Source organism: Oncorhynchus masou, unplaced genomic scaffold (assembly GCF_036934945.1).
Source record: "Oncorhynchus masou masou isolate Uvic2021 unplaced genomic scaffold, UVic_Omas_1.1 unplaced_scaffold_909, whole genome shotgun sequence".
NCBI classification, from domain to species: Eukaryota; Metazoa; Chordata; class Actinopteri; order Salmoniformes; family Salmonidae; genus Oncorhynchus; species Oncorhynchus masou.
In genome coordinates this window covers 177900-205752 of record NW_027015566.1, presented here as the reverse complement: position 1 = coordinate 205752, position 27853 = coordinate 177900, and the positions used below count along the sequence as shown (strand labels likewise).

Sequence of the window (27853 nt, the reverse complement as noted above, 5' to 3'; positions counted from 1 at the left end):
TCAAGTATGATGCCAAGGTACTTAAAATTGGATACCACCTGGAGCTTCTCCCTTGACACATAGACATCTGGCTCAGTAGCATCTGTTGCCCTCTTTGTGAAGAACATGCAAACAGTCTTTTTCACATTGAGATGCAAACATGAGTCACTGAGCCACTTTGTAACCTGGACCATTACAGTAGTGAGTTCTTGTGCAGCTTGTTGTTTGCTCTTTGCATGCACATATATCACTGTATCATCTGCATACATTTGAACTTCAGACCCAGTACAGACAGAAGGCAGATCATTAATGTACAGGCTGAACAGGAGGGGCCCCAGTATTGACCCTTGGGGCACGCCCACATCATAGCTACGATAGGGCGACAGCTCATTGCTCACTCTGACACACTGAGTTCTGCCTTCAAGGTATGATTTCATCCATCTCAAGGCATCAGGGGAAAAGTTGAACTTTGACAATTTTGTGATGAGAATCTCATGGTTAACAGTATCAAAAGCCTTCCTTAGGTCCAGAAACACAGCCCCAACAGCACCCCTTTGTCCATCTTGGACTTCACATTTTCCAGAAGAAAGCAGTTGGCCGTTTCTGTGGAGTGTTTCGCTCTGAAGCCAAACTGCATGGAGTGTAATGTGAAGGGGCTGTTGTTGAGGTGGGCAATCAGTTGTTCTGCTACACACTTTACAACAACCTTTGACACCACAGGTAGTATACTAATGGGCCTGTAGTTACTCACGTCAGCAGGGTCGCCTGATTTAAAGATGTCCGTTATTATGGCCGTTTTGTTTAGTTTCGATTAGGGGCAGTTCGGTAGCGCAATTAACAATCCCTCCTGCCTGCACTGGATGCGGGGAACTAATTAAAATAGCTTGCGTACCAGAAGCAGAGTCAGGGTTCTATATATACTGTATTCTCAGACACTTCCTAACCTCCAATAAAGGGTTCTATATATATTCTATATATACTGTATACTCAGACAGGCTAACCTCCTATAAAGGGTTCTATATATATTCTATATATACTGTATACTCAGACAGGCTAACCTCCAATAAAGGGTTCTATATATATTCTATATATACTGTATACTCAGACACGCTAACCTCCTATAAAGGGTTCTATATATATTCTATATATACTGTATACTCAGACAGGCTAACCTCCTATAAAGGGTTCTATATATATTCTATATATACTGTATACTCAGACACGCTAACCTCCTATAAAGGGTTCTATATATATTCTATATATACTGTATACTCATACACTTCCTAACCTCCTATAAAGGGTTCTATGATGAACTTCAGTGGTTCTGTATATTGTAGGAAGATAGAACCCTTTTTGGTTTCAACAGGAGTGAAGAGTGTGTTGATATAACAGATATATTGTCAGTATTCAGCTTGTAACAACGATCAGAATAAAAACTAGAAAGTTATGCCTGCCAACACATTAGATAATAATTAAGAGGCTAAATTATTGTGTCATGCTAAAATTTTATAGAGGTGTGTGTGTGTGTGTGTGTGTGTGTGTGTGTGTGTGTGTGTGTGTGTGTGTGTGTGTGTGTGTGTGTGTGTGTGTGTGTGTGTGTGTGTGTGTGTGTGTGTGTGTGTGTGTGTGTGTGTGTGCTGGTGAGACAACCACATATCACAGTCTAATATACAGGATACAAACATTCCATTACAGCTAAATCGCGTTTTGAAAAACAAAAATTCATACACAAAAATCTATGAATTAAAATCTTAGAACAACAATATTTTACAGACAAGGTTCCCCTGAGCAATACTGTCTGATAAATAACAAATGTGAAACAATGGTGGAAACACGTTTTAGAAACAAACAACATTGTAATCTCACCTCTTAGCTTTGGTGTCATGTTCCCCAGAGAGTCTCGTTTTAGAGGCAGGGCCCCCCTCCTCTCTCTCCCCAGAGAGACTCATTTTAGAGAACTGTCCCCTAAACAGAGATCCAACATGGTTGTTGTGGTTAACACAGTAACAACTAAACAGAGATCCAACATGGTTGTTGTGGTTAACACAGTGACAACTAAACAGAGATCCAGCATGGTTGTTGTGGTTAACACAGTGACAACTAAACAGAGATCCAGTATGTTGGTTATGGTTAACACAGTGACAACTAAACAGAGATCCAACATGTTGGTTGTGGTTAACACAGTGACCCCTAAACAGAGATCCAACATGTTGGTTGTGGTTAACACAGTGACAACTAAACAGAGATCCAGTATGTTGGTTATGGTTAACACAGTGACAACTAAACAGAGATACAACATGCTGGTTGTGGTTAACACAGTGACAACTAAACAGAGATCCAGTATGTTGGTTATGGTTAACACAGTGACAACTAAACAGAGATCCAACATGTTGGTTGTGGTTAACACAGTGACCCCTAAACAGAGATCCAACATGTTGGTTGTGGTTAACACGGTGACAAATAAACAGAGATCCAACATGTTGGTTGTGGTTAACACAGTGACAACTAAACAGAGATCCAACATGTTGGTTGTGGTTAACACAGTGACAACTAAACAGAGATCCAACACACTGACAACTAATTATTGAAGGTCAATTGTTCTATTTTATTAATTATCTCTTGGACATGTAGTTGTGATTGATATTGTTCACCTTTTCTCCATGTCGTGGAACTAATAACAATAATATAATAATAACAATATACTGTTAATACAAATATTAATAATAACAATATAACATATATAATAATGTAATATTAATAATAATAATGTCTCTTTCTCTTTTCTCTTTCCCATTCTAGTGTGTTGCTTTGTTCAACAGGTATGATATTATGATGCTGTTACTGAATTCAGTTCATAATATCGATGTTAAGAAAAGTCTGTTCAGTGGTTTCATACCAAATTACACAGGAAGCAGGAGCTCACTGGAATTTAGAAAACATCACATGTTCTGATATTCTGAAAGACGACTTACAATTTATACATAAAAAATATACAAATTGTAAAATAACCGCGATATAGGAATATATGAACAACATGTTTTTGAATGTGACTTGACAACACCCAGTTAGCGCCATTTTGTATGATTGAACTGTCACGTAGCTGTCCCAGGTGAAATGGACTGTTACATCTGAGTGTTTCCCTGTCATTCACTATACTAAAATAACACCAGACATTGAATGTCTCTACACACTTTCAATAATCCCTGGGAAGATTCTTACCTTGTAGCCTGAATTCACAACCAGAACATGTCAAGTCATTGAGATATTTTCCGTTGTGCTGAGAGATCACCTTCCTGATGACAAGTGTCTCTGTATCTATGTTCTATGTTCAGTTGATCTTTGAATGCAATAATATCTGGTCAAAGTCTAGTGACACAACACCATAGTATATCATAACCATAACAGCAGTTTAACCTTTGGCCAGTAAAGGCCATGGCATATTATAACATGTAGAATCATTATGATGATCCAGGTTCAACATATCTCTAACTTTGAAGTATACAATGGGGTCCCACATTATTGACCCTCAAACCAACTCTTAGTTTCCTGATTCAGATCTGTCTAAATCAACTCTTAGTTTCCTGATTCAGATCTGTCTAAATCAACTCTTAGTTTCCTGATTCAGATCTGTTTAAACCAACTCTTAGTTTCCTGATTCAGATCTGTTTAAACCAACTCTTAGTTTCCTGATTCAGATCTGTTTAAACCAACTCTTCGTTTCCTGATTCAGATCTGTTCTAACCAACTCTTAGTGTCCTGATTCAGATCTGTTCAAACCAACACCAACTCTTAGTTTCCTGATTCAGATCAGTTTTAACTAACTCTTAATTTCCTGATTCAGATCTGTTCAAATCAACTCTTAGTATCCTGATTCAGATCTGTTTAAACCAACTCTTAGAGTCCTGATTCAGATCTGTTCAACTCCTCTGACTGTCATTGTCATGCCCTGTATATCTAAAGGAGTTGTCTAAAGCACACACAGCTCTGGGACCAGACTAATGTATCCGTGGGTTGCCAGTTAGACTGTTTGTCTCTGGTCTGTGGTCAGCAGCGGTGGCTGGTGACATGGAGTTATGGAGGACATTTTTATAGCCGAAATACCTCCGTTTGTACTTCACGTTTGGTTGAGAAATCCACCGGAAACTGCGGGCACGACAACGCCGAAAAATATTCCAAATTAGATCCATAATATCGACAGAAACATGACAAACGTTTTTTTATAATCAATCCTCAAGGTGCTTTTCAAATGTCTTTTTTTATTTTACCTTTATTTAACCAGGCAAGTCAGTTAAGAACAAATTCTTATTTTCAATGACAGCCTAGGAACAGTGGGTTAACTGCCTGTTCAGGGGCAGAACGACAGATTTGTACCTTGTCATCTCGGGTGTTTTGAACTTGCAACCTTCCGGTTACTAGTCCAATGCTCTAACCACTAGGCTACCCTGTCGTCTATTTGGTAATATATCAACCGGGACAGGTGGCTTCTTAGTAGGAAAGAGAGAAACAATGGCCGCATTTGTCCTTTACGCACAAATCACTCTGAGAGCCTCAAATCAAATATATGTATATATATAGCCCTTCGTACATCAGCTGATATCTCAAAGTGCTGTACAGAAACCCAACCTAAAACCCCAAAAAGGAAGCAATGCAGGTGTAGAAGCAAGGTGGCTATGGAAAAACTCCCCGGAAAGGCAAAAACCTAGCAAGAAACCAAGAGAGGAACCAGGCTATGTGGGGTGGCCAGTCCTCTTCTGGCTGTGCCGGGTGGAGATTATAACAGAACATGGCCAAGATGTTCAAATGTTCATAAATGACCAGCATGGTCCAATAATAATAATCACAGGCAGAACAGTTGAAACTGGAGCAGCAGCACGGCCAGGTGGACTGGGGACAGCAAGGAGTCATCATGTCAGGTAGTCCTGAGGCATGGTCCTAGGGCTCGGGTCCTACGAGAGAGAGAAAGAAAGAGAGAAAAAGAGAATTAGAGAGAGCATACTTAAATTCACACAGGACACCGGATAGGACAGGAGAAGTACTCCAGATATAACAAACTGACCCTAGCCCCCCGACACAAACTACTGCAGCATAAAAACTGGAGGCTGAGACAGGAGGGGTCAGGAGACACTGTGGCCCCATCCGAGGACACCCCCGGACAGGGCCAAACAGGAAGGATATAACCCCACCCACTTTTCCAAAGCACAGCCCTCACACCACTTGAGGGATATCAACAACCACCAACTTACCATCCTGAAACAAGGCCGAGTATAGCCCACAAAGATCTCCGCCGCGGCACAACCCAAGGGGGGGCGCCAACCCAGACAGGAAGATCACATCAGTGACTCAACCCACTCAAGTGACGCACCCCTCCTACGGACGGTATGAAAGAGCCCTAGTAAGCCAGTGACTCAGCCCCTGTAATAGGGTTAGAGGCAGAGAATCCCAGTGGAAAGAGGGGAACCGGCCAGGCAGAGACAGCAAGGGTGGTTCGTTGCTCCAGAGCCTTTCCGTTCACCTTCACACTCCTGGGCCAGACTACACTCAAGCATATGACCAACTGAAGAGATGAGTCTTCAGTAAAGACTTAAAGGTTGAGACCGAGTTTGCTTTTCTCACATGGGTAGGCAGAGTATTCCATAAAAATGGAGCTCTATAGGAGAAAGCCTGCCTCCAGCTGTTTGCTTTGAAATTCTAGGGACAATTAGGAGGCCTGCGTCTTGTAACTGTAGCGTACGTGTAGGTATGTATGGCAGGACCAAATCAGAGAGATAGGTAGGAGCAAGCCCATGTAATGCTTTGTAGGTTAGCAGTAAAACCTTGAAATCAGCCCTTGCCTTGACAGGAAGCCAGTGTAGGGAGGCTAGCAGTGGAGTAATATGATCAATTTTTTTTGTTCTAGTCAGGATTCTAGCAGCCGTATTTAGCACTAACTGAAGTTTATTTAGTGCTTTATCCGGGTAGCTGTAAAGTAGAGCATTGCAGTAGTCGAACCTAGAAGTGACAAAAGCATGGATACATTTTTCTGCATAATTTTGGGACAGAAAGTTTCTGATTTTTGCAATGTTACGTAGATTTAAAAAAGCTGTCCTTGAAACAGTCTTGATATGTTCTTCAAAAGAGAGATCAGGGTCCAGAGTAACACCGAGGTCCTTCACAGTTTTATTTGAGACAACTGTGCAACCATTAAGATTATTTGTCAGATTCAACAGGAGATCTCTTTGTTTCTTGGGACCTAGAACAAGCATCTCTGTTTTGTCCGAGTTTAAAAGTAGAAAGTTTGCAGCCATCCACTTCCTTATGTCTGAAACACATGCTTCTAGCGAGGGCAATTTTGGGGCTTCACCATGTTTCATTGAAATGTACAGCGTGTGTCATCCGCATAGCAGTGAAAGTTAACATTATATTTTCGAATGACATCCCCAAGAGGTAAAATATATAGTGAAAACAATAGTGGTCCTAAAACGGAACCTTGAGGAACACCGAAGTTTACAGTTGATTTGTCAGAGGACAAATCATTCACAGAGACAAATTGATATCTTTCCAACAGATAAGATCTAAACCAGGCCAGAACTTGTCCGTGTAGAACAATTTGGGTTCCCAATCTCTCCAAAAGAATGTGGTGATCAATGGTATCAAAAAGCAGCACTAAGGTGTAGGAGCACGAGGACAGCTGACCACTGACGCAATGTTGTCGTTCAGGCTCATTTTTCAAAATAAAAGCCTGAAACTGTGTATTGTGACACTAGACACATTAGGGAAGCCATAGAAAAAGGAATCTAGTTTATATCCCATTCACTGCTCAATAGGGACGCATAGGAACGCAGAGCTTTCTAAATAAGAGTCCCTTCCTGATTGGATTTTTCTCAGGCTTTTGCCTGCAATATCAGTTCTGTTATACTCACAGACAATATTCTTACAGTTTTGGAAACTTTAGAGTGTTTTCCATCCTAAGCTGTTATATGCATATTCTAACATCTTGTCCTGACAAACTAGCCTGTTTTACTTTGGGAACGTTATTTTTCCAAAAATGAAAATAGTGCCCCCTAGTTTCAAGAGGTTAAGATATTGTGGCACTAAAACAAATGGAATTCTCACCAAACCTAAAGGAAATAGGAGACACCAATCCACACACAGCATTTAAAAAATATCAACAAAGAGTTAAACACTATTTGTTGTGTGTGGGTATTTGCACACCCTAATGTAAAAACAAACAAAAACCTTCCAGGCCCTTTCAACCTGGTAGTTCAGGGCCTCTATCTCACTCACTCACCCTACGTGCCCCAAAGGTCAATAAGTTAAAAAGCAAACTTTAGAACTTTCTCTTCTCTTTCGGCTTCAGATTTATGATATGTCCAAGACTTAAAAGTAACATGTAAATCGCCAAATTTACAACATACATCAGTCAACCCTTTAGAATAAAAACACATTTCGGTGGGCAAAACTCTATCGCAATTACCTATCCACTAATTAAAATTCATTAGATTTACTGTCTCTTCTTGGATCGAGTTATATCACCATTACCTATCCTCTTATTATTAGAATGCATTAGATTTAATGTCTCTTCTTGGATTGAGTTATATCACCATTACCTATCCTCTTATTATTATAATGCATTAGGTTACTGTCTCTTCTTGGATCGAGTTATATCACCATTACCTATCCTCTTACTATTAGAATGCATTAGATTTAATGTCTCTTCTTGGATTGAGTTATATCACCATTACCTATCCTCTTATTATTAGAGTGCATTAGATTTACTGTCTCTTCTTGGATTGAGTTATATCACCATTACCTATCCTCTTATTATTAGAATGCATTAGATTTACTGTCTCTTCTTGGATTGAGTTATATCACCATTACCTATCCTCTTATTATTAGAATGCATTAGATTTACTGTCTCTTCTTGGATTGAGTTATATCACCATTACCTATCCTCTTATTATTAGAATGCATTAGATTTACTGTCTCTTCTTGGATTGAGTTATATCACCATTACCTATCCTCTTATTATTAGAATGCATTAGATTTACTGTCTATCTCTTGGATTGAGTTATATCACCATTACCTATCCTCTTATTATTATAATGCATTATTTACTCTCTTCTTGGATTGAGTTATATCACCATTACCTATCCTCTTATTATTAGAATGCATTAGATTTACTGTCTCTTCTTGGATTGAGTTATATCACCATTACCTATCCTCTTATTATTAGAATGCATTAGATTTACTCTCTTCTTGGATTGAGTTATATCACCATTACCTATCCTCTTATTATTATAATGCATTAGATTTACTGTCTCTTCTTGGATTGAGTTATATCACCATTACCTATCCTCTTATTATTATAATGCATTAGGTTACTGTCTCTTCTTGGATTGAGTTATATCACCATTACCTATCCTCTTATTATTAGAGTGCATTAGATTTACTGTCTCTTCTTGGATTGAGTTATATCACCATTCCCTATGCTCTTATTATTAGAATGCATTAGATTTACTGTCTCTTCTTGGATTGAGTTATATCACCATTACCTATCCTCTTATTATTAGAATGCATTAGATTTACTGTCTCTTCTTGGATTGAGTTATATCACCATTACCTATCCTCTTATTATTAGAATGCATTAGATTTACTGTCTCTTCTTGGATTGAGTTATATCACCATTACCTATCCTCTTATTATTAGAATGCATTAGATTTACTCTCTTCTTGGATTGAGTTATATCACCATTAACAATCCTCTTATTATTAGAATGCATTAGATTTACTCTCTTCTTGGATTGAGTTATATCACCATTACCTATCCTCTTATTATTAGAATGCATTAGATTTACTGTCTCTTCTTGGATTGAGTTATATCACCATTACCTATCCTCTAATTATTAGAATGCATTACATTTACATTTACATTTAAGTCATTTAGCAGACGCTCTTATCCAGAGCAACTTACAAATTGGTGAATTCACCTTCTGACATCCAGCGGAACAGCCACTTTACAATAGTGCATCTAAGTCATTAAGGGGGGGTGGTGAGAAGGATTACTTATCCTATCCTAGGTATTCCTTGAAGAGGTGGGGTTTCAGGTGTCTCCGGAAGGTGGTGATTGACTCCGCTGTCCTGGCGTCGTGAGGGAGTTTGTTCCACCATTGGGGGGCCAGAGCAGCGAACAGTTTTGACTGGGCTGAGCGGGAACTGTACTTCCTCAATGGTAGGGAGGCGAGCAGGCCAGAGGTGGATGAACGCAGTGCCCTTGCTTGGGTGTAGGGCCTGATCAGAGCCTGGAGGTACTGCGGTGCCGTTCCCCTCACAGCTCCGTAGGCAAGCACCATGGTCTTGTAGCGGATGCGAGCTTCAACTGGAAGCCAGTGGAGAGAGCGGAGGAGCGGGGTGACGTGAGAGAACTTGGGAAGGTTGAACACCAGACGGGCTGCGGCGTTCTGGATGAGTTGTAGGGGTTTAATGGCACAGGCAGGGAGCCCAGCCAACAGCGAGTTGCAGTAATCCAGACGGGAGATGACAAGTGCCTGGATTAGGACCTGCGCCGCTTCCTGTGTGAGGCAGGGTCGTACTCTGCGGATGTTGTAGAGCATGAACCTACAGGAACGGGCCACCGCCATGATGTTGGTTGAGAACGACAGGGTGTTGTCCAGGATCACGCCAAGGTTCTTAGCGCTCTGGGAGGAGGACACAATGGAGTTGTCAACCGTGATGGCGAGATCATGGAACGGGCAGTCCTTCCCCGGGAGAAAGAGCAGCTCCGTCTTGCCGAGGTTCAGCTTGAGGTGGTGATCCGTCATCCACACTGATATGTCTGCCAGACATGCAGAGATGCGATTCGCCACCTGGTCATCAGAAGGGGGAAAGGAGAAGATTAATTGTGTGTCGTCAGCATAGCAATGATAGGAGAGACCATGTGAGGTTATGACAGAGCCAAGTGACTTGGTGTATAGCGAGAATAGGAGAGGGCCTAGAACAGAGCCCTGGGGGACACCAGTGGTGAGAGCGCGTGGCGAGGAGACAGATTCTCGCCACGCCACCTGGTAGGAGCGACCTGTCAGGTAGGACGCAATCCAAGCGTGGGCCGCGCCGGAGATGCCCAACTCGGAGAGGGTGGAGAGGAGGATCTGATGGTTCACAGTATCGAAGGCAGCCGATAGGTCTAGAAGGATGAGAGCAGAGGAGAGAGAGTTAGCTTTAGCAGTGCGGAGCGCCTCCGTGATGCAGAGAAGAGCAGTCTCAGTTGAATGACTAGTCTTGAAACCTGACTGATTTGGATCGAGAAGGTCATTCTGAGAGAGATAGAGGGAGAGCTGGCCAAGGACGGCACGTTCAAGAGTTTTGGAGAGAAAAGAAAGAAGGGATACTGGTCTGTAGTTGTTGACATCGGAGGGATCGAGTGTAGGTTTCTTCAGAAGGGGTGCAACTCTCGCTCTCTTGAAGACGGAAGGGACGTAGCCAGCGGTCAGGGATGAGTTGATGAGCGAGGTGAGGTAAGGGAGAAGGTCCCCGGAAATGGTCTGGAGGAGAGAGGAGGGGATAGGGTCGAGCGGGCAGGTTGTTGGGCGGCCGGCCGTCACAAGAAGCGAGATTTCATCAAGTGCGTCTTGGATTGAGTTATATCACCATTACCTATCCTCTTATTATTAGAATGCATTAGATTTACTGTCTCTTCTTGGATTGAGTTATATCACCATTACCTATCCTCTTATTATTAGAATGCATTAGATGTACTGTCTCTTCTTGGATTGAGTTATATCACCATTACCTATCCTCTTATTATTAGAATGCATTAGATTTACTGTCTCTTCTTGGATTGAGTTATATCACCATTACCTATCCTCTTATTATTAGAATGCATTAGATTTACTCTCTTCTTGGATTGAGTTATATCACCATTACCTATCCTCTTATTATTAGAATGCATTAGATTTACTGTCTCTTCTTGGATTGAGTTATATCACCATTACCTATCCTCTAATTATTAGAATGCATTAGATTTACTGTCTCTTCTTGGATTGAGTTATATCACCATTACCTATCCTCTTATTATTAGAATGCATTAGATTTACTGTCTCTTCTTGGATTGAGTTATATCACCATTACCTATCCTCTTATTATTATAATGCATTAGATTTACTCTCTTCTTGGATTGAGTTATATCACCATTACCTATCCTCTTATTATTAGAATGCATTAGATTTACTGTCTCTTCTTGGATTGAGTTATATCACAATTACCTATCCTCTAATTATTAGAATGCATTAGATTTACTGTCTCTTCTTGGATTGAGTTATATCACCATTACCTATCCTCTTATTATTAGAATGCATTAGATTTACTGTCTCTTCTTGGATTGAGTTATATCACCATTACCTATCCTCTAATTATTAGAATGCATTAGATTTACTGTCTCTTCTTGGATTGAGTTATATCACCATTACCTATCCTCTTATTATTAGAATGCATTAGATTTACTGTCTCTTCTTGGATTGAGTTATATCACCATTACCTATCCTCTTATTATTATAATGCATTAGATTTACTCTCTTCTTGGATTGAGTTATATCACCATTACCTATCCTCTTATTATTAGAATGCATTAGATTTACTGTCTCTTCTTGGATTGAGTTATATCACCATTACCTATCCTCTTATTATTAGAATGCATTAGATTTACTCTCTTCTTGGATTGAGTTATATCACCATTACCTATCCTCTTATTATTAGAATGCATTAGATTTACTGTCTCTTCTTGGATTGAGTTATAACACCATTACCTATCCTCTAATTATTAGAATGCATTAGATTTACTGTCTCTTCTTGGATTGAGTTATATCACCATTACCTATCCTCTTATTATTAGAATGCATTAGATTTACTGTCTCTTCTTGGATTGAGTTATATCACCATTACCTATCCTCTTATTATTATAATGCATTAGATTTACTGTCTCTTCTTGGATTGAGTTATATCACCATTACCTATCCTCTTATTATTAGAATGCATTAGATTTACTGTCTCTTCTTGGATTGAGTTATATCACAATTACCTATCCTCTAATTATTAGAATGCATTAGATTTACTGTCTCTTCTTGGATTGAGTTATATCACCATTACCTATCCTCTTATTATTAGAATGCATTAGATTTACTGTCTCTTCTTGGATTGAGTTATATCACCATTACCTATCCTCTAATTATTAGAATGCATTAGATTTACTGTCTCTTCTTGGATTGAGTTATATCACCATTACCTATCCTCTTATTATTAGAATGCATTAGATTTACTGTCTCTTCTTGGATTGAGTTATATCACCATTACCTATCCTCTTATTATTAGAATGCATTAGATTTACTGTCTCTTCTTGGATTGAGTTATATCACCATTACCTATCCTCTTATTATTAGAATGCATTAGATTTACTGTCTCTTCTTGGATTGAGTTATATCACCATTACCTATCCTCTAATTATTAGAATGCATTAGATTTACTGTCTCTTCTTGGATTGAGTTATATCACCATTACCTATCCTCTTATTATTAGAATGCATTAGATTTACTGTCTCTTCTTGGATTGAGTTATATCACCATTACCTATCCTCTTATTATTAGAGTGCATTAGATTTACTCTCTCTTCTTGGATTGAGTTATATCACCATTACCTATCCTCTTATTATTAGAGTGCATTAGATTTACTGTCTCTTCTTGGATTGAGTTATATCACCATTACCTATCCTCTTATTATTAGAGTGCATTAGATTTACTGTCTCTTCTTGGATTGAGTTATATCACCATTACCTATCCTCTTATTATTAGAATGCATTAGATTTACTCTCTTCTTGGATTGAGTTATATCACCATTACCTATCCTCTTATTATTAGAATGCATTAGATTTACTCTCTTCTTGGATTGAGTTATATCACCATTACCTATCCTCTTATTATTAGAATGCATTAGATTTACTGTCTCTTCTTGGATTGAGTTATATCACAATTACCTATCCTCTAATTATTAGAATGCATTAGATTTACTGTCTCTTCTTGGATTTAGTTATATCACCATTACCTATCCTCTTATTATTAGAATGCATTAGATTTACTGTCTCTTCTTGGATTGAGTTATATCACCATTACCTATCCTCTAATTATTAGAATGCATTAGATTTACTGTCTCTTCTTGGATTGAGTTATATCACCATTACCTATCCTCTTATTATTAGAATGCATTAGATTTACTGTCTCTTCTTGGATTGAGTTATATCACCATTACCTATCCTCTTATTATTATAATGCATTAGATTTACTCTCTTCTTGGATTGAGTTATATCACCATTACCTATCCTCTTATTATTAGAATGCATTAGATTTACTGTCTCTTCTTGGATTGAGTTATATCACCATTACCTATCCTCTAATTATTAGAATGCATTAGATTTACTGTCTCTTCTTGGATTGAGTTATATCACCATTACCTATCCTCTTATTATTAGAATGCATTAGATTTACTGTCTCTTCTTGGATTGAGTAATATCACCATTACCTATCCTCTTATTATTAGAGTGCATTAGATTTACTGTCTCTTCTTGGATTGAGTTATATCACCATTACCTATCCTCTTATTATTAGAGTGCATTAGATTTACTGTCTCTTCTTGGATTGAGTTATATCACCATTACCTATCCTCTTATTATTAGAATGCATTGGGTTACTGTCTCTTCTTGGATTGAGTTATATCACCATTACCTATCCTCTTATTATTAGAGTGCATTAGATTTACTGTCTCTTCTTGGATTGAGTTATATCACCATTACCTATCCTCTTATTATTAGAATGCATTAGATTTACTGTCTCTTCTTGGATTGAGTTATATCACCATTACCTATCCTCTTATTATTAGAATGCATTAGGTTACTGTCTCTTCTTGGATTGAGTTATATCACCATTACCTATCCTCTTATTATTAGAATGCATTAGATTTACTGTCTCTTCTTGGATTGAGTTATATCACCATTACCTATCCTCTTATTATTAGAATGCATTAGATTTACTGTCTCTTCTTGGATTGAGTTATATCACCATTACCTATCCTCTTATTATTAGAATGCATTAGATTTACTGTCTCTTCTTGGATTGAGTTATATCACCATTACCTATCCTCTTATTATTAGAATGCATTAGATTTACTGTCTCTTCTTGGATTGAGTTATATCACCATTACCTATCCTCTTATTATTATAATGCATTAGATTTACTCTCTTCTTGGATTGAGTTATATCACCATTACCTATCCTCTTATTATTAGAATGCATTAGATTTACTGTCTCTTCTTGGATTGAGTTATATCACCATTACCTATCCTCTAATTATTAGAATGCATTAGATTTACTGTCTCTTCTTGGATTGAGTTATATCACCATTACCTATCCTCTTATTATTAGAATGCATTAGATTTACTGTCTCTTCTTGGATTGAGTTATATCACCATTACCTATCCTCTTATTATTATAATGCATTAGATTTACTCTCTTCTTGGATTGAGTTATATCACCATTACCTATCCTCTTATTATTAGAATGCATTAGATTTACTGTCTCTTCTTGGATTGAGTTATATCACCATTACCTATCCTCTTATTATTAGAATGCATTAGATTTACTCTCTTCTTGGATTGAGTTATATCACCATTACCTATCCTCTTATTATTAGAATGCATTAGATTTACTGTCTCTTCTTGGATTGAGTTATATCACCATTACCTATCCTCTAATTATTAGAATGCATTAGATTTACTGTCTCTTCTTGGATTGAGTTATATCACCATTACCTATCCTCTTATTATTAGAATGCATTAGATTTACTGTCTCTTCTTGGATTGAGTTATATCACCATTACCTATCCTCTTATTATTATAATGCATTAGATTTACTGTCTCTTCTTGGATTGAGTTATATCACCATTACCTATCCTCTTATTATTAGAATGCATTAGATTTACTGTCTCTTCTTGGATTGAGTTATATCACAATTACCTATCCTCTAATTATTAGAATGCATTAGATTTACTGTCTCTTCTTGGATTGAGTTATATCACCATTACCTATCCTCTTATTATTAGAATGCATTAGATTTACTGTCTCTTCTTGGATTGAGTTATATCACCATTACCTATCCTCTAATTATTAGAATGCATTAGATTTACTGTCTCTTCTTGGATTGAGTTATATCACCATTACCTATCCTCTTATTATTAGAATGCATTAGATTTACTGTCTCTTCTTGGATTGAGTTATATCACCATTACCTATCCTCTTATTATTATAATGCATTAGATTTACTCTCTTCTTGGATTGAGTTATATCACCATTACCTATCCTCTTATTATTAGAATGCATTAGATTTACTGTCTCTTCTTGGATTGAGTTATATCACCATTACCTATCCTCTAATTATTAGAATGCATTAGATTTACTGTCTCTTCTTGGATTGAGTTATATCACCATTACCTATCCTCTTATTATTAGAATGCATTAGATTTACTGTCTCTTCTTGGATTGAGTTATATCACCATTACCTATCCTCTTATTATTAGAGTGCATTAGATTTACTGTCTCTTCTTGGATTGAGTTATATCACCATTACCTATCCTCTTATTATTAGAGTGCATTAGATTTACTGTCTCTTCTTGGATTGAGTTATATCACCATTACCTATCCTCTTATTATTAGAGTGCATTAGATTTACTGTCTCTTCTTGGATTGAGTTATATCACCATTACCTATCCTCTTATTATTAGAATGCATTAGATTTACTCTCTTCTTGGATTGAGTTATATCACCATTACCTATCCTCTTATTATTAGAATGCATTAGATTTACTGTCTCTTCTTGGATTGAGATATATCACCATTACCTATCCTCTAATTATTAGAATGCATTAGATTTACTGTCTCTTCTTGGATTGAGTTATATCACCATTACCTATCCTCTTATTATTAGAATGCATTAGATTTACTCTCTTCTTGGATTGAGTTATATCACCATTACCTATCCTCTTATTATTAGAATGCATTAGATTTACTGTCTCTTCTTGGATTGAGTTATATCACAATTACCTATCCTCTAATTATTAGAATGCATTAGATTTACTGTCTCTTCTTGGATTGAGTTATATCACCATTACCTATCCTCTTATTATTAGAATGCATTAGATTTACTGTCTCTTCTTGGATTGAGTTATATCACCATTACCTATCCTCTAATTATTAGAATGCATTAGATTTACTGTCTCTTCTTGGATTGAGTTATATCACCATTACCTATCCTCTTATTATTAGAATGCATTAGATTTACTGTCTCTTCTTGGATTGAGTTATATCACCATTACCTATCCTCTTATTATTATAATGCATTAGATTTACTCTCTTCTTGGATTGAGTTATATCACCATTACCTATCCTCTTATTATTAGAATGCATTAGATTTACTGTCTCTTCTTGGATTGAGTTATATCACCATTACCTATCCTCTAATTATTAGAATGCATTAGATTTACTGTCTCTTCTTGGATTGAGTTATATCACCATTACCTATCCTCTTATTATTAGAATGCATTAGATTTACTGTCTCTTCTTGGATTGAGTTATATCACCATTACCTATCCTCTTATTATTAGAGTGCATTAGATTTACTGTCTCTTCTTGGATTGAGTTATATCACCATTACCTATCCTCTTATTATTAGAGTGCATTAGATTTACTGTCTCTTCTTGGATTGAGTTATATCACCATTACCTATCCTCTTATTATTAGAATGCATTGGGTTACTGTCTCTTCTTGGATTGAGTTATATCACCATTACCTATCCTCTTATTATTAGAGTGCATTAGATTTACTGTCTCTTCTTGGATTGAGTTATATCACCATTACCTATCCTCTTATTATTAGAATGCATTAGATTTACTGTCTCTTCTTGGATTGAGTTATATCACCATTACCTATCCTCTTATTATTAGAATGCATTAGGTTACTGTCTCTTCTTGGATTGAGTTATATCACCATTACCTATCCTCTTATTATTAGAATGCATTAGATTTACTGTCTCTTCTTGGATTGGGTTATATCACCATTACCTATCCTCTTATTATTAGAATGCATTAGATTTACTGTCTCTTCTTGGATTGAGTTATATCACCATTACCTATCCTCTTATTATTAGAATGCATTAGATTTACTGTCTCTTCTTGGATTGAGTTATATCACCATTACCTATCCTCTTATTATTAGAATGCATTAGATTTACTGTCTCTTCTTGGATTGAGTTATATCACCATTACCTATCCTCTTATTATTATAATGCATTAGATTTACTCTCTTCTTGGATTGAGTTATATCACCATTACCTATCCTCTTATTATTAGAATGCATTAGATTTACTGTCTCTTCTTGGATTGAGTTATATCACCATTACCTATCCTCTAATTATTAGAATGCATTAGATTTACTGTCTCTTCTTGGATTGAGTTATATCACCATTACCTATCCTCTTATTATTAGAATGCATTAGATTTACTGTCTCTTCTTGGATTGAGTTATATCACCATTACCTATCCTCTTATTATTATAATGCATTAGATTTACTCTCTTCTTGGATTGAGTTATATCACCATTACCTATCCTCTTATTATTAGAATGCATTAGATTTACTGTCTCTTCTTGGATTGAGTTATATCACCATTACCTATCCTCTAATTATTAGAATGCATTAGATTTACTGTCTCTTCTTGGATTGAGTTATATCACCATTACCTATCCTCTTATTATTAGAATGCATTAGATTTACTGTCTCTTCTTGGATTGAGTTATATCACCATTACCTATCCTCTTATTATTAGAGTGCATTAGATTTACTGTCTCTTCTTGGATTGAGTTATATCACCATTACCTATCCTCTTATTATTAGAGTGCATTAGATTTACTGTCTCTTCTTGGATTGAGTTATATCACCATTACCTATCCTCTTATTATTAGAATGCATTGGGTTACTGTCTCTTCTTGGATTGAGTTATATCACCATTACCTATCCTCTTATTATTAGAGTGCATTAGATTTACTGTCTCTTCTTGGATTGAGTTATATCACCATTACCTATCCTCTTATTATTAGAATGCATTAGATTTACTGTCTCTTCTTGGATTGAGTTATATCACCATTACCTATCCTCTTATTATTAGAATGCATTAGGTTACTGTCTCTTCTTGGATTGAGTTATATCACCATTACCTATCCTCTTATTATTAGAATGCATTAGATTTACTGTCTCTTCTTGGATTGGGTTATATCACCATTACCTATCCTCTTATTATTAGAATGCATTAGATTTACTGTCTCTTCTTGGATTGAGTTATATCACCATTACCTATCCTCTTATTATTAGAATGCATTAGATTTACTGTCTCTTCTTGGATTGAGTTATATCACCATTACCTATCCTCTTATTATTAGAATGCATTAGATTTACTGTCTCTTCTTGGATTGAGTTATATCACCATTACCTATCCTCTTATTATTATAATGCATTAGATTTACTCTCTTCTTGGATTGAGTTATATCACCATTACCTATCCTCTTATTATTAGAATGCATTAGATTTACTGTCTCTTCTTGGATTGAGTTATATCACCATTACCTATCCTCTAATTATTAGAATGCATTAGATTTACTGTCTCTTCTTGGATTGAGTTATATCACCATTACCTATCCTCTTATTATTAGAATGCATTAGATTTACTGTCTCTTCTTGGATTGAGTTATATCACCATTACCTATCCTCTTATTATTATAATGCATTAGATTTACTCTCTTCTTGGATTGAGTTATATCACCATTACCTATCCTCTTATTATTAGAATGCATTAGATTTACTGTCTCTTCTTGGATTGAGTTATATCACCATTACCTATCCTCTTATTATTAGAATGCATTCGATTTACTGTCTCTTCTTGGATTGAGTTATATCACCATTACCTATCCTCTTATTATTAGAATGCATTAGATTTACTGTCTCTTCTTGGATTGAGTTACATCACCATTACCTATCCTCTTATTATTAGAGTGCATTAGATTTACTGTCTCTTCTTGGATTGAGTTATATCACCATTACCTATCCTCTTATTATTAGAGTGCATTAGATTTACTGTCTCTTCTTGGATTGAGTTATATCACCATTACCTATCCTCTTATTATTAGAATGCATTAGGTTACTGTCTCTTCTTGGATTGAGTTATATCACCATTACCTATCCTCTTATTATTAGAATGCATTAGATTCACTGTCTCTTCTTGGATTGAGTTATATCACCATTACCTATCCTCTTATTATTAGAATGCATTAGATGTACTGTCTCTTCTTGGATTGAGTTATATCACCATTACCTATCCTCTTATTATTAGAATGCATTAGATTTACTGTCTCTTCTTGGATTGAGTTATATCACCATTACCTATCCTCTTATTATTAGAATGCATTAGATTTACTCTCTTCTTGGATTGAGTTATATCACCATTACCTATCCTCTTATTATTAGAATGCATTAGATTTACTCTCTTCTTGGATTGAGTTATATCACCATTACCTATCCTCTTATTATTAGAATGCATTAGATTTACTGTCTCTTCTTGGATTGAGTTATATCACAATTACCTATCCTCTAATTATTAGAATGCATTAGATTTACTGTCTCTTCTTGGATTGAGTTATATCACCATTACCTATCCACTTATTATTAGAATGCATTAGATTTACTGTCTCTTCTTGGATTGAGTTATATCACCATTACCTATCCTCTAATTATTAGAATGCATTAGATTTACTGTCTCTTCTTGGATTGAGTTATATCACCATTACCTATCCTCTTATTATTAGAATGCATTAGATTTACTGTCTCTTCTTGGATTGAGTTATATCACCATTACCTATCCTCTTATTATTATAATGCATTAGATTTACTCTCTTCTTGGATTGAGTTATATCACCATTACCTATCCTCTTATTATTAGAATGCATTAGATTTACTGTCTCTTCTTGGATTGAGTTATATCACCATTACCTATCCTCTTATTATTAGAATGCATTAGATTTACTCTCTTCTTGGATTGAGTTATATCACCATTACCTATCCTCTTATTATTAGAATGCATTAGATTTACTGTCTCTTCTTGGATTGAGTTATATCACCATTACCTATCCTCTAATTATTAGAATGCATTAGATTTACTGTCTCTTCTTGGATTGAGTTATATCACCATTACCTATCCTCTTATTATTAGAATGCATTAGATTTACTGTCTCTTCTTGGATTGAGTTATATCACCATTACCTATCCTCTTATTATTATAATGCATTAGATTTACTGTCTCTTCTTGGATTGAGTTATATCACCATTACCTATCCTCTTATTATTAGAATGCATTAGATTTACTGTCTCTTCTTGGATTGAGTTATATCACAATTACCTATCCTCTAATTATTAGAATGCATTAGATTTACTGTCTCTTCTTGGATTGAGTTATATCACCATTACCTATCCTCTTATTATTAGAATGCATTAGATTTACTGTCTCTTCTTGGATTGAGTTATATCACCATTACCTATCCTCTAATTATTAGAATGCATTAGATTTACTGTCTCTTCTTGGATTGAGTTATATCACCATTACCTATCCTCTTATTATTAGAATGCATTAGATTTACTGTCTCTTCTTGGATTGAGTTATATCACCATTACCTATCCTCTTATTATTATAATGCATTAGATTTACTCTCTTCTTGGATTGAGTTATATCACCATTACCTATCCTCTTATTATTAGAATGCATTAGATTTACTGTCTCTTCTTGGATTGAGTTATATCACCATTACCTATCCTCTAATTATTAGAATGCATTAGATTTACTGTCTCTTCTTGGATTGAGTTATATCACCATTACCTATCCTCTTATTATTAGAATGCATTAGATTTACTGTCTCTTCTTGGATTGAGTTATATCACCATTACCTATCCTCTTATTATTAGAGTGCATTAGATTTACTGTCTCTTCTTGGATTGAGTTATATCACCATTACCTATCCTCTTATTATTAGAGTGCATTAGATTTACTGTCTCTTCTTGGATTGAGTTATATCACCATTACCTATCCTCTTATTATTAGAGTGCATTAGATTTACTGTCTCTTCTTGGATTGAGTTATATCACCATTACCTATCCTCTTATTATTAGAATGCATTAGATTTACTCTCTTCTTGGATTGAGTTATATCACCATTACCTATCCTCTTATTATTAGAATGCATTAGATTTACTGTCTCTTCTTGGATTGAGTTATATCACCATTACCTATCCTCTAATTATTAGAATGCATTAGATTTACTGTCTCTTCTTGGATTGAGTTATATCACCATTACCTATCCTCTTATTATTAGAATGCATTAGATTTACTCTCTTCTTGGATTGAGTTATATCACCATTACCTATCCTCTTATTATTAGAATGCATTAGATTTACTGTCTCTTCTTGGATTGAGTTATATCACAATTACCTATCCTCTAATTATTAGAATGCATTAGATTTACTGTCTCTTCTTGGATTGAGTTATATCACCATTACCTATCCTCTTATTATTAGAATGCATTAGATTTACTGTCTCTTCTTGGATTGAGTTATATCACCATTACCTATCCTCTAATTATTAGAATGCATTAGATTTACTGTCTCTTCTTGGATTGAGTTATATCACCATTACCTATCCTCTTATTATTAGAATGCATTAGATTTACTGTCTCTTCTTGGATTGAGTTATATCACCATTACCTATCCTCTTATTATTATAATGCATTAGATTTACTCTCTTCTTGGATTGAGTTATATCACCATTACCTATCCTCTTATTATTAGAATGCATTAGATTTACTGTCTCTTCTTGGATTGAGTTATATCACCATTACCTATCCTCTAATTATTAGAATGCATTAGATTTACTGTCTCTTCTTGGATTGAGTTATATCACCATTACCTATCCTCTTATTATTAGAATGCATTAGATTTACTGTCTCTTCTTGGATTGAGTTATATCACCATTACCTATCCTCTTATTATTAGAGTGCATTAGATTTACTGTCTCTTCTTGGATTGAGTTATATCACCATTACCTATCCTCTTATTATTAGAGTGCATTAGATTTACTGTCTCTTCTTGGATTGAGTTATATCACCATTACCTATCCTCTTATTATTAGAATGCATTGGGTTACTGACTCTTCTTGGATTGAGTTATATCACCATTACCTATCCTCTTATTATTAGAATGCGTTAGATTTACTGTCTCTTCTTGGATTGAGTTATATCACCATTACCTATCCTATTATTATTAGAATGCATTAGATTTACTGTCTCTTCTTGGATTGAGTTATATCACCATTACCTATCCTCTTATTATTATAATGCATTAGATTTACTCTCTTCTTGGATTGAGTTATATCACCATTACCTATCCTCTTATTATTAGAATGCATTAGATTTACTGTCTCTTCTTGGATTGAGTTATATCACCATTACCTATCCTCTAATTATTAGAATGCATTAGATTTACTGTCTCTTCTTGGATTGAGTTATATCACCATTACCTATCCTCTTATTATTAGAATGCATTAGATTTACTGTCTCTTCTTGGATTGAGTTATATCACCATTACCTATCCTCTTATTATTAGAGTGCATTAGATTTACTGTCTCTTCTTGGATTGAGTTATATCACCATTACCTATCCTCTTATTATTAGAATGCATTAGATTTACTGTCTCTTCTTGGATTGAGTTATATCACCATTACCTATCCTCTTATTATTAGAGTGCATTAGATTTACTGTCTCTTCTTGGATTGAGTTATATCACCATTACCTATCCTCTTATTATTAGAATGCATTAGATTTACTCTCTTCTTGGATTGAGTTATATCACCATTACCTATCCTCTTATTATTAGAATGCATTAGATTTACTGTCTCTTCTTGGATTGAGTTATATCACCATTACCTATCCTCTAATTATTAGAATGCATTAGATTTACTGTCTCTTCTTGGATTGAGTTATATCACCATTACCTATCCTCTTATTATTAGAATGCATTAGATTTACTCTCTTCTTGGATTGAGTTATATCACCATTACCTATCCTCTTATTATTAGAATGCATTAGATTTACTGTCTCTTCTTGGATTGAGTTATATCACAATTACCTATCCTCTAATTATTAGAATGCATTAGATTTACTGTCTCTTCTTGGATTGAGTTATATCACCATTACCTATCCTCTTATTATTAGAATGCATTAGATTTACTGTCTCTTCTTGGATTGAGTTATATCACCATTACCTATCCTCTAATTATTAGAATGCATTAGATTTACTGTCTCTTCTTGGATTGAGTTATATCACCATTACCTATCCTCTTATTATTAGAATGCATTAGATTTACTGTCTCTTCTTGGATTGAGTTATATCACCATTACCTATCCTCTTATTATTATAATGCATTAGATTTACTCTCTTCTTGGATTGAGTTATATCACCATTACCTATCCTCTTATTATTAGAATGCATTAGATTTACTGTCTCTTCTTGGATTGAGTTATATCACCATTACCTATCCTCTAATTATTAGAATGCATTAGATTTACTGTCTCTTCTTGGATTGAGTTATATCACCATTACCTATCCTCTTATTATTAGAATGCATTAGATTTACTGTCTCTTCTTGGATTGAGTTATATCACCATTACCTATCCTCTTATTATTAGAATGCATTAGATTTACTGTCTCTTCTTGGATTGAGTTATATCACCATTACCTATCCTCTAATTATTAGAATGCATTAGATTTACTGTCTCTTCTTGGATTGAGTTATATCACCATTACCTATCCTCTTATTATTAGAATGCATTAGATTTACTGTCTCTTCTTGGATTGAGTTATATCACCATTACCTATCCTCTTATTATTATAATGCATTAGATTTACTCTCTTCTTGGATTGAGTTATATCACCATTACCTATCCTCTTATTATTAGAATGCATTAGATTTACTCTCTTCTTGGATTGAGTTATATCACCATTACCTATCCTCTTATTATTAGAATGCATTAGGTTACTGTCTCTTCTTGGATTGAGTTATATCACCATTACCTATCCTCTTATTATTAGAATGCATTAGATTTACTGTCTCTTCTTGGATTGAGTTATATCACCATTACCTATCCTCTTATTATTAGAATGCATTAGATTTACTGTCTCTTCTTGGATTGAGTTATATCACCATTACCTATCCTCTTATTATTATAATGCATTAGATTTACTATCTCTTCTTAGATTGAGTTATATCACCATTACCTATCCTCTTATTATTATAATGCATTAGATTTACTGTCTCTTCTTGGATTGAGTTATATCACCATTACCTATCCTCTTATTATTATAATGCATTAGGTTACTGTCTCTTCTTGGATTGAGTTATATCACCATTACCTATCCTCTTATTATTAGAATGCATTAGATTTACTCTCTTCTTGGATTGAGTTATATCACCATTACCTATCCTCTTATTATTAGAATGCATTAGATTTACTGTCTCTTCTTGGATTGAGTTATATCACCATTACCTATCCTCTTATTATTAGAATGCATTAGATTTACTGTCTCTTCTTGGATTGAGTTATATCACCATTACCTATCCTCTTATTATTATAATGCATTAGATTTACTCTCTTCTTGGATTGAGTTATATCACCATTACCTATCCTCTTATTATTAGAATGCATTAGATTTACTGTCTCTTCTTGGATTGAGTTATATCACCATTACCTATCCTCTATTATTAGAATGCATTAGATTTACTGTCTCTTCTTGGATTGAGTTATATCACCATTACCTATCCTCTTATTATTAGAATGCATTAGATTTACTGTCTCTTCTTGGATTGAGTTATATCACCATAACCTATCCTCTTATTATTAGAATGCATTAGATTTACTGTCTCTTCTTGGATTGAGTTATATCACCATTACCTATCCTCTAATTATTAGAATGCATTAGATTTACTGTCTTTTCTTGGATTGAGTTATATCACCATTACCTATCCTCTTATTATTAGAATGCATTAGATTTACTGTCTCTTCTTGGATTGAGTTATATCACCATTACCTATCCTCTTATTATTAGAATGCATTAGATTTACTGTCTCTTCTTGGATTGAGTTATATCACCATTACCTATCCTCTTATTATTATAATGCATTAGATTTACTCTCTTCTTGGATTGAGTTATATCACCATTACCTATCCTCTTATTATTAGAATGCATTAGATTTACTGTCTCTTCTTGGATTGAGTTATATCACCATTACCTATCCTCTAATTATTAGAATGCATTAGATTTACTGTCTCTTCTTGGATTGAGTTATATCACCATTACCTATCCTCTTATTATTAGAATGCATTAGATTTACTGTCTCTTCTTGGATTGAGTTATATCACCATTACCTATCCTCTTATTATTAGAATGCATTAGATTTACTGTCTCTTCTTGGATTGAGTTATATCACCATTACCTATCCTCTTATTATTAGAGTGCATTAGATTTACTGTCTCTTCTTGGATTGAGTTATATCACCATTACCTATCCTCTTATTATTAGAGTGCATTAGATTTACTGTCTCTTCTTGGATTGAGTTATATCACCATTACCTATCCTCTTATTATTAGAATGCATTAGATTTACTCTCTTCTTGGATTGAGTTATATCACCATTACCTATCCTCTTATTATTAGAATGCATTAGATTTACTGTCTCTTCTTGGATTGAGTTATATCACCATTACCTATCCTCTAATTATTAGAATGCATTAGATTTACTGTCTCTTCTTGGATTGAGTTATATCACCATTACCTATCCTCTTATTATTAGAATGCATTAGATTTACTGTCTCTTCTTGGATTTAGTTATATCACCATTACCTATCCTCTTATTATTATAATGCATTAGATTTACTCTCTTCTTGGATTGAGTTATATCACCATTACCTATCCTCTTATTATTAGAATGCATTAGATTTACTGTCTCTTCTTGGATTGAGTTATATCACAATTACCTATCCTCTAATTATTAGAATGCATTAGATTTACTGTCTCTTCTTGGATTGAGTTATATCACCATTACCTATCCTCTTATTATTAGAATGCATTAGATTTACTGTCTCTTCTTGGATTGAGTTATATCACCATTACCTATCCTCTAATTATTAGAATGCATTAGATTTACTGTCTCTTCTTGGATTGAGTTATATCACCATTACCTATCCTCTTATTATTAGAATGCATTAGATTTACTGTCTCTTCTTGGATTGAGTTATATCACCATTACCTATCCTCTTATTATTATAATGCATTAGATTTACTCTCTTCTTGGATTGAGTTATATCACCATTACCTATCCTCTTATTATTAGAATGCATTAGATTTACTGTCTCTTCTTGGATTGAGTTATATCACCATTACCTATCCTCTAATTATTAGAATGCATTAGATTTACTGTCTCTTCTTGGATTGAGTTATATCACCATTACATATCCTCTTATTATTAGAATGCATTAGATTTACTGTCTCTTCTTGGATTGAGTTATATCACCATTACCTATCCTCTTATTATTATAATGCATTAGATTTACTCTCTTCTTGGATTGAGTTATATCACCATTACCTATCCTCTTATTATTATAATGCATTAGATTTACTCTCTTCATGGATTGAGTTATATCACCATTACCTATCCTCTTATTATTAGAATGCATTAGATTTACTGTCTCTTCTTGGATTGAGTTATATCACCATTACCTATCCTCTTATTATTATAATGCATTAGATTTACTGTCTCTTCTTAGATTGAGTTATATCACCATTACCTATCCTCTTATTATTATAATGCATTAGATTTACTGTCTCTTCTTGGATTGAGTTATATCACCATTACCTATCCTCTTATTATTATAATGCATTAGGTTACTGTCTCTTCTTGGATTGAGTTATATCACCATTACCTATCCTCTTATTATTAGAATGCATTAGATTTACTCTCTTCTTGGATTGAGTTATATCACCATTACCTATCCTCTTATTATTAGAATGCATTAGATTTACTGTCTCTTCTTGGATTGAGTTATATCACCATTACCTATCCTCTTATTATTAGAATGCATTAGATTTACTGTCTCTTCTTGGATTGAGTTATATCACCATTACCTATCCTCTTATTATTATAATGCATTAGATTTACTCTCTTCTTGGATTGAGTTATATCACCATTACCTATCCTCTTATTATTAGAATGCATTAGATTTACTGTCTCTTCTTGGATTGAGTTATATCACCATTACCTATCCTCTAATTATTAGAATGCATTAGATTTACTGTCTCTTCTTGGATTGAGTTATATCACCATTACCTATCCTCTTATTATTAGAATGCATTAGATTTACTGTCTCTTCTTGGATTGAGTTATATCACCATTACCTATCCTCTTATTATTAGAATGCATTAGATTTACTGTCTCTTCTTGGATTGAGTTATATCACCATTACCTATCCTCTAATTATTAGAATGCATTAGATTTACTGTCTCTTCTTGGATTGAGTTATATCACCATTACCTATCCTCTTATTATTAGAATGCATTAGATTTACTGTCTCTTCTTGGATTGAGTTATATCACCATTACCTATCCTCTTATTATTAGAATGCATTAGATTTACTGTCTCTTCTTGGATTGAGTTATATCACCATTACCT

The 27853-nt window shown here is 34.9% G+C and overlaps 1 protein-coding gene across 2 annotated transcripts in view; it reads right to left on the bottom strand.

Moving 5' to 3' along the window:
• The window catches only part of LOC135538111 (NACHT, LRR and PYD domains-containing protein 12-like), an 86481-nt gene that overhangs the window by 12214 nt on the left and 46414 nt on the right, over nucleotides 1–27853 (bottom strand). The window contains exons 1-2 of one of the 2 annotated variants that reach the window (XM_064964098.1): nucleotides 3199–3370; nucleotides 1846–1944 (exon numbers count right to left, since the gene is read on the bottom strand). The exons of the other annotated variant lie outside the window; for it this stretch is intronic. Of the exons in view, the coding sequence (XP_064820170.1) occupies nucleotides 1846–1928 (83 nt within the window). The 5' untranslated portion in view covers nucleotides 1929–1944; nucleotides 3199–3370. Of the gene's footprint in view, nucleotides 1–1845; nucleotides 1945–3198; nucleotides 3371–27853 lie in introns of those variants that run through there. 2 annotated transcript variants of the gene reach the window in all.